General features: G+C 38.9%; 1 protein-coding gene across 1 annotated transcript; it reads right to left on the minus strand.

Moving 5' to 3' along the window:
* Nucleotides 1–5325: 5325 nt before the first annotated feature.
* Nucleotides 5326–6264, minus strand: LOC139703608 (olfactory receptor 2M3-like). Its single transcript, XM_071607097.1, has one exon. It carries the CDS (start codon nt 6262–6264, stop codon nt 5326–5328), a length of 939 nt encoding a protein of 312 aa, XP_071463198.1.
* Between the last annotated feature and the right edge of the window lie 5954 nt (nt 6265–12218).

Below are 12218 nucleotides of genomic sequence, written 5' to 3' on the forward strand. Positions count from 1 at the left end.
ATTTAAACCATTGCAAGTGCTAATCAAAATATATGCAAGTAAAATCTAACCAGATAGCAAATGAATAAAAATTTCCTGTGAGAGTCCCCTTGGGAGTCCACAATGAAATACTCCAGTTCTATTTGCATATTTATTACCACTCCAATACTTGATGGCTCTAATAAATATGATGATCTTTTTAACCTCTCATGTTTTCTGAGAGCTTTAGCACAGGGCTCTTCATGTGGTGATATAGTGGCTTATCTTTGAGCAGAGGGTTCTGAAGCTTTGGGGACCACATGAGGGTCTTTGTCTCCCCCCACCTCCCACAGTCTGTGCATGTGGCTAATTGGTTCTAGTTCACCTCAAGGAAGCCTCAACCAAGCAGGCCGTTTTTATAGCATGTTGAAATATCCTCAATTTATTTAATGACACATGTCATGGGTTTGTATTGTCTTAGAACACTTTTTAAATGTTCTTTTTAGTTATACATGACAGTAGAAGGTATTTTGACATGTCCTACATACATGGAGTGTGACTTCCCAGTCTTGTGGTGGTACATGATATGGAGTGACACTATATTCACATCAGAATGTAGAAAGTGATGTCCGACTCATTCTACTGTCTTTCCTCTCCCTTCCCTTCATTCCCCTTTTTCACCATCTGGTGAACTCGAGAATGCCGTTTTGTTTGTTCAGTTTCACTAAAGCTTTTTGTTTATCTCCACTGATTTCTTGTTTTACCAGTAACATTTCTGTTGGAAATACATTTTTAAAATTTAGGAAATAAAAAATCAAAAGAAAAGAAATGTAGAGGTTAAGTCATGTTTTTAACATAAGGGTAGCTAAGCAACTGTTTTAAGTGATTTTGAAATATAGTAATTATTACATATCTTTAAGGAGACATAGCTAAGAAAAAATAGAATTTTTTAAATTAAAATTTTTATGACAAATATTCATAAGTATTATAAACATTTATGATATAATATATTTTATTTATGATAGAATATAAATACTATAAATATTTATAATGTAATATTAATTACTTAGAACATGTTAAGTGATATGCAAATGTACACAGAGTAGCTCATGTTGGTTTATACTCTAAATATCTCAGTTTCAAATGAAGAAAAATGTATATTTTTATGGCCAATAATGCTTAATGAGTTTAGTTAGCAGAATATTAATTTTAATCAAATACAAAATCCTGACATTAAACTTTAGAGAAGGAACATTTTTGTTATTTTAAATAAGGTCAACTGGATTTTTAGAAAATGTGTTAAGTGTATCATTCCAGTAGACATTTAAACTGTTACTTGGAAGGTATTCTATGCTTTTTTTTATATTTTAATGATTTTGTTTTAGTTATAACTGACAGTAGAATTCATTTTGATAAATTATACAAGCATGGAATGTATGTCACTCTAATTAGCACCCCCTGTTCCCTTCCTCTAGAGATCTTTCTGCCATTGACTCAGGGTTATTCTGTGGATGTACCCACGGCAAAGTTCACTGTGGGGTATTCATATGTGTACATAGCAGGTGATGTCAGATTCATGCCCCCGCCCTTCCTTTCCCTGTCCGCCTCCCTTCCCTTCATTCCACTTTTGTCTACTCCATGGAACTTCTATTCATATCTCTTTGATATGATATCTTTCTTCCTTGAAAAGTGTCTGTTTAGTTCTTTACCCATTTATTAATTTTATTTTACTGTTAAGTTTTTTGAGTTCTTTGTATATTCTAGAAACTAATGCCTTGGGTTGCAGGTGGCAAAGATTTTTCTCCCATTCTGTATACTCTCTTTAGACTCTAGATTGTTTTCTTTGCTGTGAAGAAGTGCTAAAGGAGAGGGGCAGGAGAGGTACTGGGGTGCTAATTAGAGTGACATACAATATTTACAATGCAGTATTAATTACTTTTAGTTTGATGCCATTCCATTTATTTGTTCTTAATTTTACTTCTTGTGCTTTAGGAATTTTGCTAACATCCATCAGATAAAAATAGGCATAAAAATTATGCCTCTGAAATTTTGCCTTTTGCAGAATATTATACATTTGGAATCAAATGGAATGCAGCTTGCTTTTCACAATTGATTAATTTAACTTAACTCATAGGCTGTTGAGTTTCCATAATGTCTTTACATGGATTGATGGCAGATTTCTCTTTAGTGCTAAATAATGTTTCACTTATGAGTGTTCCACCTTTCATTTATGCCTCCGCCCACAGAAGAACATCCTCTTGGCTTTCCAGTTTGGTAATTGTGAACAAAACCATTATAAAGACCCATGTGAAACTTTTCATGGGGACATAAATTTTCAGCTCACTTGGGAAAATATCATGGAATGTCGTTACTGTGCATGTGGCTAATTGGTTCTAGTTCACATCAAGGAAGCCTCAACCAAGCAGGCCGTTTTTATAGCATGTTGAAATATCCGCAATTTATTTCATGACACATCATGGGTTTGTGTTGTCTGAGTACGCTTTTTAAATGCGAGTTTTTGATAAGAGTATGTCTTGTTTATTAAGAAAACACATAATTCTCTTCCAAAGTGGCTGTTCCATTTTGCATTCAATCAGAAATGAGAGTTCCTGCTTCTCCATGAATTTCACTGCATTTAGTGTAGACATTTTTAAAAGACTGAAGCTCTGATATTTAATTAGTTGGTAGAGACATCTCACTGTTGTTTTAATTAGTAATCCCCTAATTTCATATGATGCTGAGCATCTTTCACATGCTTATTTGCCATGTATGTCTTCTTTGGTGAGGTGTCTTATGTTGTATTCATTTTTTAAATAGGCTATTCATTTTCTCATTGTTTAAATTTTAATTATTGTTTATATTTTGTATATAACAGTAATTCTGGATAGGCATTTTGTTAATATAATATCCTGGTCTAAGATTTACATTATCATCTTTTTTATAATCATATATATATATGTATATTCTAAAAATTAATGATATATATGTTTGTATATATCAGTGGATTCCTTGTGATATATTTATACATGGACATGTATAATTTAATTCTCCAGTACTTTCTTTACCCTTTCCTTCTCCTTGCTCTCAAGTCTCTTCCTTTACTATGCTGGTCTCCTGAAGATAATATCTTTTTAAAATTGTTTTATGTTTTTTCCTTTGTCAAAAATATCAATTGAGTACATTTTCCTGGCCCTAAGTCACTTGACTACATATGTTTTATTGAATCTTTGTGTATTTTTCACAAATACTGCATTATGTTGACTCTTATATATCCTCTGCCTTTTGCATACACAAGCAACCTTCAGAGATCTTGATTGCAATTCTATCTATAGATTTTTGATCTATTTGGGAAAAACCGATACCTTGACAATATTGAATCTTTCTATCCATGAACATGGACTTGCCTTCTGTTTGTTTATTCTTTTATGTCTTCCATCAAAGTTTTTTTAAAATTAATATAAATATTGTACATATTTTGTTAGGCTTATGATGGATTCAAAATAATCTTTCCTAATTGTAACCTCCTTTGATGATGTGTTCATATTTTTTTTTAGTGGGGATGCTTTTTAAATTACAATTTCTAACCTCAGGTTATCCCTAAAATTCATTCTTATATTTTTGAGTACATGCTTTTAACATCTTCTTTTGATCCCCTAGGGCTTCCATCACAACTGGCCTGAAATTGAACAGTTAACTTCTTTCCTTATTCTTTGTAATCACAGTAACCTCTATCCCTTTCTTTTTTTTGATCCTTTTCCTGCCCTTCCTTTTCCTTCTACTATTTATTTTCTTATTCATATTTTAATAACCCCTTTACCATTATGAGACATGACAGAATTTGACTGTCTTTATTTTGTTATTATTTTTGTTTGTTTGTTTAATGGTACCGAGGGATCAAACCCAGGGCTTTGCAATTGCTAGGCAAGTGCCCCACCTCAAAATTTTAATTCTCCCGAGTGCCAGGAATCCCAGGTGTGTGTCAGCAAACCTGGATTTTGGCTGTCTTTTCTGTACATAAAATATACCATCTCTTTATAGCCTCTCTCTTGGAAATCATCTCTAGATTCTGTGTATCACCTACCTCCTTGCATTGTTGCCTTGCTCACATCCTCCAATCATTACAAGATAATTTAACATGGTATTTCAGGGTATTTGACCAAGTAATCCACCTTGCAATACATACCTCCTCAGGTGAGTATTCATTTGGCAGCATGAATGAACATGTAAGCACATAAATGGGAGCAGTGTGCTTTGAATGTGCAGCAGTAAGTTGAAAAGACAACATGACCCTGAACTTTTCATGAACTGCACTCCCAGCCAACATTTAGATTTCGATGTTGTAAGACCCTGAGCTGAAGTTCTATTTGATATTGGCACTGACCAATGTAAGCTGTGATAAGAAGCATAGTTGTTCTTTAGAGTGACCAGGATGTGGTAACTTTTATACAATAAAAAAAACAAAATTGGTGGGGATGTTCCAACAGAGTTTTAAGAGAGAAGTTTTAATTCATGTTAAAGTACAATGGTTTTCCCTAAAAAAATACAAACATTTCCAGAACTGAATAAATTTTATTAAAAAGCATGAATATATATATATATATATATATATATATATATATATATATATATATATATCATATATTTTACACGCAATTGTGGATTTCAGAAAATCTAGACTTCTCTAAAAAAACTGACCACATTTCCATGCAACTACTGTGTTTGCCTCAAATAAGAATCACAATATCTAAGGAGAATAAGTCTACAATTTGAAGAATTATATTCACATTTCAGTCTCCCATGTATATACGTGATGTCTGTAGTAGAAGGAAATAAGTGGAAACATATCTAACACAGTCTAAAGGAACACAGTGTCCATATACCCAGTCAACTTTAAGATAACTTTCTTCTCTCCATTTGGTTAAATTTAATTAGTTTTTATAAGAATGCTGTGAATAATTTGATTACTTTTTTACAAATTGATCAGCCTAAGGTATAAGTTGGATACAAATATAAAAATACTATTTCTTAAATTCTATTTGTTAAAAGACATAGTAGGTTTAATCAATGCAAACAATGGGTATTAGAATGGATAAATATTTCTCACATGTTGTCATTATGAAAATAAACCATGTAGTTCTGTACTTCCTCTTGTTGCAAATATTCACTTATAATTGTACAAAACATTTTACCACAATAAGAAGAAAAGAGAAATATTTGAACAAATGAGTATGTACAATGTCCTTCAATTTCAAATATTATATGGTTGAGTATAAATTTTTCACTGTAAAAAATTTTGCTACCAAGTTGTATTGGTTAAATCCATAAATTTAAACATTAAGCAAAAAATGTGTGGACACGAGAGCCAGCTCACTCTCCAGACTTTCCCTTCCCTAGCACCTTCATGAATGCTCTGGACACCTCCCTGTTGCGCAGGCTGTAGATGAGGGGGTTCAGCATGGGGGTGAGGATGGTGTAGAAGGCCGACACCATCTTGTCCTGGGTGGGGGACCGGTCAGAAGTGGGCCGCATGTAGATGAACATGGCTGCTCCATAGTACATGCCCACCACCATGAGGTGGGAGGAGCAGGTGGCAAAAGCTTTGCGGCGACCCTCCCCAGACCCCATGTGAATGACGGCCAGAATCACACGAGCATAGGAAGCAATGATGATGCCTACAGGGAACAGAAGCATAATGATGCAGCAGATCAACATCATCCTTTCAAATGTCAAGGTGTCAGTGCATGCGAGGGTGAGCAGGGCAGGGACATCACAGAAAAAGTGGGGTATTTCCCGGGAACCACAGTATGGGAAGGACAAGGCTACCACAATGACAATTATACCATCAAGGGAGCCAAGAAGCCAGGAAGCAGCAGCCATGAGACCACAGACTTTCTGGCTCATGAGAACTGGGTATCTTAATGGGTGGCAAATGGCCACATAGCGGTCATAGGCCATTGCTGCCAACAGGAAGCATTCGGCTCCCATCAGGGACACATAGAAGAATATCTGGGTCCCGCAGCCTGCCAGAGAGATGGAGTTCCTGCCAGAAAGATAGTTGAAGGCCATCTTGGGGACAGTGGTGCAGATGAGCATCAGATCCATGAGGGAGAGCTGGCTGAGGAGGAAGTACATGGGGGTATGCAGCTGGGCGTCCAGGTGGATGAGGAGCACCATGGTGGAGTTCCCCATGACGGCCACTGTGAAGATGCCCAGGACCAGGGCAAAGAGGAAGGTGTGGGTGGGGCTGTGGTTGAAGATGCCCAGCAAGATGAAGACAGGGCTGGAGGTCTGGTTTCCCCAGGCCATGGTGAGCTGCTCACTGTGGAGAGGACAGCTTGTAAGGAACATCCAGGATGTGTCATAGAATATAAAGGCTTTTGCTACAAAGTTGCAAAAAGTTGTGACTTTGTAGCAAAAGCCTACAAAGTTGCTTCTGAATGACAAAATTATTTACTGAAATTTTTTTTTTTAAAATTTGTGGCCTATGGATGATGAGCCTCACTTGTAGGGTGAAGTGAATTTTAAATGCAAACCAGCAGCCTGGTAGGTTTTGTATTAAGCCTGTAGGAGGCTTCTCAAGAGGCTTCAAATCCATTTTGAGCAACAAGTTAAGTCAAATGCGCAGACTAGTTTATCCTTTAACCACTTCACTAAGAGCCAGGAGAATTTCACATTTTGGAAAGTTGGAGATATTTTTCCATAACCTTCTTCAACTGAAATACCACACTTTCAGTCTATGTTCCTTATAAAATTATTTCTACCAACATGTACAGGGAAGCATTTTCCAGTGGAAAGAAATTCCAAGAAATTGATACATCAATAGTAAGAGGTCTGTTAGGAGGTCGTATTGAACTTGGTAGAAATGTAGCCTTGTTGACAGTTCCCTACCCTCATTTCACCTGTAAAGGGGGTGTGTCCTGGAACATTCTGGGATTGACACTCACCTGGAGAAGAGGGTATAAGACAGTGTGCTAGGGCATGGTTCAAACCCTGATAAAGATTATTTTAGCTGGGTGGTCTTAAACAATTAATAATTTTTTAGGCATTACTTTAGAAAATGTGAATAATGTGTTGTAGAGTGTTATAAAGATTAAAGTCATTTAAAAAAAACATTGAGCACTTTATCTAGAATAGAATTTATGCCATACGGATATTTCTAAGTAAATAAATGTTATTGGATGGAAGAAACTATTCTATCTTATATTTCTGTTTATTCAATTAATTCTGTTTCTTGTAGTGGTGTTTCAGAACTGGGGCCTTCTGAGAAATGGAGGCTGCATTAAAACATCCCTTTCAAACCTCTGTTCTTGTGATGAAGTCAGACAGATTTCAGACATGTCACTCAGAAGGACATGAGATTACTGAAGGGATAAGAAAAGGGACACTGTCCGAGGGTGATAAACTGAGTCAGGGGGCAGGAAATTGAGGCAAAATCAGGGACTAAGTGTCCTCAGTGAGCACCACCCTGTCTCTGGAGGAGGAACAGGCAGTTCCTGTGCTGTCAGTCAAAGTCAGAAGGGGGACTTGGGGGACACTCTGGAAATTTCCCTAGGATCCCAATAAAACTGGAGGGCAAGAAGGGTGCACCACCCCTCTCTTCTCTAGGAGAACCCACCATTTCCCTTGATAGCATCCCATTGTCACTTCCCCATTCCTTCTAATAAACTCATGCCTGCAATTCTGAATGACATGTCTCAAGTCTTTCTGGCATGATTGCAAGAGTTAAGGTGTGAACAGAGGTCTCTGTGCTGCCTCATTTTTATGGAAGGCCTGTGTACTTTGACAATCTGGCTCAGTATAATGACAGCCCCCCAGAAGCAATGGGTGTTTTCTCTGATGAGTCTTCTCACTTGGCTATATTTGTTTGGCATTCTCTTACTCCTTGATTTCAAACCAAGTTTACAACTATTTGTGCTACATCTTTGAATTAGAAAAAGGATATCAGATTCATGGGCTCTTTGCAGTTGTACTTAAATTCTGTAATTGATCATAACAAACTCATTTTCTTTAGTGCCCTGTCATGAGGACTAAGATTGAAACCGATCTCCTTTGTAATCAAAAGTTCCAAACTGTATTAACTTCTGAACTTTCTCATATTGAGAATGGATGCTCAGGGCTGGTCCCTACCCCTAATAGTGACCAGAGAGCCTGAGACTGTGACATGTTCCCTGGCTAGCACAGCCTATCTAATTCTGCATCCACACATCACCTGGACTTTGTGTCTATAAGCTGTTACAACTTCTGTAGGATCTGAGGAGAAGCAATCTAGCTGCATCTCCCCAATCTGGTCAAAATGCATAAAGCCCATTTTTCCTTTTCCCATCATTTTCCTGTTCCTTAGCAGCAAGTTGGTAGAATCCGACCAGTCATGATCCAGGCAGTCCCAGGCTGGGTCGCCCAATGCAAAGCACACAGTGTTTCATAGCTGTCAAGGTGTTTATTTCTGAATGCAGTTAACTGGGGCTCTTCCATGGGTACTATGTAAGCACAGCTTTAGTGTAAGTCGGTCACGTGAGACTAAGAAGAAGGCATTTAGTTACACATACAACAGTGACAGAAACACATTCCACCCTCAATGTAAGTTTGAGATATTTCAGTTTGGTCATTCACAGAAACTGCAGACCTCTGCAGACACGGGACAGGCTCTGAAATGATATCCTTTTGTAAGAAAATATTCACATCTACCTACTTTGATAAATAGCAAATAAAGACAGTATTTTCTTATAGTATCCCCCGCCCCTTGCTTCTCTGCTGGGGAGTGGTCTTACCACAGAAGAAGGGCTTGGGGTCTGATTCCTTCCAAGAGGAAAGGAGGACCCCACTTGCAAAAGAAGACAACACTGGCTAACTGGGTGCATCCTTCCTTCAACCTTCCATAGCTCAGAACCTAGGAGTTAAGGTGTGGGTTTTATACTTTCAGGCTAAAAGGTGAAGGAAGTAGGGTGGGACTAGGAGAGGAAGGGTGTCATGTTGGGTTCATGTGGAGGGTGTAACAGAGCCCCTTGAAATTAAAAAGCTCCACTGTTTTCCTGCAACTGAATATTCTCATGCTGAGAATGGAAGCTGCTCCAGCCAGGGAGCCAGGAGCTGCTATCTTTCTGACCAGCAGCGCCTAGTAAATCTACACACACACTTTTCCTGGCTTTTGTCTCTATAGATTATTACCATTCCTGTGGGACCCACTGGGGTGGGCTGTCTGCCTCCCAGTGTCTGCGGAAGTGTGATGGCCTTTGCTTCTGTTTCCCACCACCGGCTTATTTCTTATGCAGACAGCTGGGATTTCCGGCTTGGTTGCTGGTGGAAATTAACAAATTATCAGGACACTGAATATTGAAAACTACAAAAAAAATGAAGTTGGAGGGAAACAAAATAAGGCCATAGAGAGTTGGGTGAAAATAGACTGGTATCCCAGACCCACTTATGTCCTCCCTGGCCTGCATCCTGGCAGTAAATCATTCACCTCCCCCCAATAGAAGGGGCAAAGACAAAAACGTAAAGGAAAACCATACTTTCTTCCAGATAGAAAACTGTACGACCCCTGCATCCCCCTCTGTCCTCCCCCACTGCCTCATAAAACAAAAAGAGAAAAGAAACTAGTGCTAAAGGTTAGGTCGCACTCGATACAGGCAATGCCATTTTGAACCATCCTTCATCTTAGAGCAGGGTCACCTCATGGTCATTCTGACTCAGCCTGACCTGAACTCTGGACAACACCCCATCATGAAGCAAAAGAAGGAAACGTGACCTGGACTGGAATCTTGAAACACTTGGTCAACATGGAACAGTGACCACCTCAAAAAATTGGAGGTGCCAACAGAAAGGACCCTTCCTGACAACACCTGTCAGTGGTCTAATTGCAAAAAAGCCCCTCAAACTTCCTAGCATGTATCCCAGGCTGTAAGTGGAAGATGAGTCAGTCTACTGCAGGCTCCCCCCAAGGTGTGGCCAGAATAAACTGGGTTACTGTTGAGCTGCATCCCTTCTCTATTTCCTTACATTGAACCATTTTGGAATAGAGCTTCATTACTTTAGAAAACCCTTCTTATATGCATGTGCACCCCAACATCACTGATAGAACTAATCTACTTTTCTGTTACTCCAATACCCCTCTTTGCACTCTTCACAAACAGGTGGAGCACTCCTCTTCTCAGAAGCTCAAGGCTCACAGGATCCTAATGTTCTGCAGAACTGACTTCTACCTCCTTACTGATCTCATTTGCAAGGCGTTGCAGAAAGTTGTTGGAAGATGTGTCTCATGTTCTCTGTTTTACAGGGCAAACCCTGTGCATTTCTATTTACAGTTTCCACAACTCTCAGCCCAGAGTTTGGCCTCTTCCCAGGGTGGTTCTTTTATCCTGAAGTCCTTCCCCTTCCACAGTCCTCTGTTAACCACATTCTCTTCTAGTTCAAACAGCCATACCTGTCTCCTCACGTCCCCTCCTTCAGTCTGTAAGTGCAGGCTCCCAGAAGATGCATGGTCTTGGCCTCTGCTGTGAAAGCCAAATGCTGTGAGCCTTCACTTCAGGCCAGTCAGAGTGTGCATTTTGGCCCTCCTTGTTACTCTTCTGCCACTAGACGTATTAGATAATCTCTCTGAGTTTTATTTTTAATGTCTCCCATTTTTCAATGGATTGTCAAAATATAGAATGAGTTAATCCTTATAAATCCCCACTAAAGTGTGTCTCGTAGAACACATTCTTCAGATGAGTCTACATTATTACTTAGGCTTTGTCATTCTTGTCGTGTTGGGATAAGCTCTACTGTTAGCAGAAAATGTTTTTCAAAATATTCTGTTTTCTTTACTAGATGATTGGTTCCTGATTGATAAACACGTGTGCTTGTTTCTTAGATGCTGCTGATCATACAAGAGAGGCTCATACACAGGTGGAGTCCACCAGGTCCCCATAAAGACTCAATGCATGACTAGATCTGCTGAGAGTCCTGTGATGATTCCCGTTACATGTTCTCTTGCTCTAAATAAAACCTTAGATTCGCTTAGCACCTTCAACGGCATTGTTTCATTTAGTCTAAAAACCTCACTATGACAAATATAAAAAATTATAATTTTACAAAGGATATAAATGGATGTGTTACAGGTCAACATGAAAAATTTACCTTCCTCTTCAGGGAGCCAAGTAACAAAATTTCTAATATTTAGCTGTTGTTGAACTCAGGAAAGAATAAGATATTTTGGAATGCAGAGAGTCTCTAAGACTTACCTTCTCTCTGTTTCCAAGAAGACCTAGTACTACTTACAGAGTAGTTATAAAGGTTTCATTTTCTGGGGAAAACTCACGGAACATGATTTTGCTAAATCTTGGGTGATTCATATTTGCAATCCCTCCGGATGATTCAGTCCCTTGTCTTTAATTATAGTAGGACATATTATTGAGATCATCAACCTACCCCAAAGAAAAAGATCAAATGCCCCCTGGGGACCTCAACTCATAGCTGTCAGCCACTGAGAGCATGGTTTGTGCCTTTCCTGCCTGTCACTCACCAGCTCTCAGTCTCAGTGGCCTCTGAAACCAGGGCCCCCTTGCCATGGTCCCCAAGGACTAGCAACATAAAAGATAAACTGCTGAGAAGTCTCCAGAAGAGCACGGGCTGGGCCTTTTAGCCTGTGCTGGCAGGATTTGGGTTTTCTTCCACTCCCACCTATGTGTTCTCCTAACAGTTATAGCAATTCCTCCTCACTCCAGGGCAGAGGTGTTCCTGCAGGGTCTGACATCACCATGGGGGCTAGGCTGACTGGCTGGCTGCTCCACGCTCAGTTTTGAAGTAGTCACCAGGAAAGACAGCTTTTTTTTTAATATTTCAAATTTTATCTTGACAATAAATGAGAAGTTAATGGGAAGCATTCCTCCCAGTGGGAACTGATCACTGTTGGAAGGGAAACAACCCAGCCCTGCCACCAAGTTTTACCCAGCTGTTTCAATTAAGATCCCCCTTGTCTATTGGTACAACTTAAAATGCCAGAACATGTGAAGAGACTTTGCTCTTTTTTATTTTTTTTTAATTTTTATTGTTGGTTGTTCAAAACATTACATAGTTCTTGACATATCATATTTCACACTTTGATTCAAGTGGGTTATGAACTCCCATTTTTACCCCGTATATAGATTGCAGAATCACATCAGTTACACATCCATTGATTTACATATTGCCATACTAGTGTCTGTTGTGTTCTGCTGCCTTTCCTATCCTCTACTATCCCCCCTCCCCTCCCCTCCCCTCCCTTCTTCTCTCTCTACCCCATC

The sequence above is a fragment of the Marmota flaviventris genome (assembly GCF_047511675.1).
Source record: "Marmota flaviventris isolate mMarFla1 chromosome 5 unlocalized genomic scaffold, mMarFla1.hap1 SUPER_5_unloc_1, whole genome shotgun sequence".
NCBI lineage: Eukaryota > Metazoa > Chordata > Mammalia > Rodentia > Sciuridae > Marmota > Marmota flaviventris.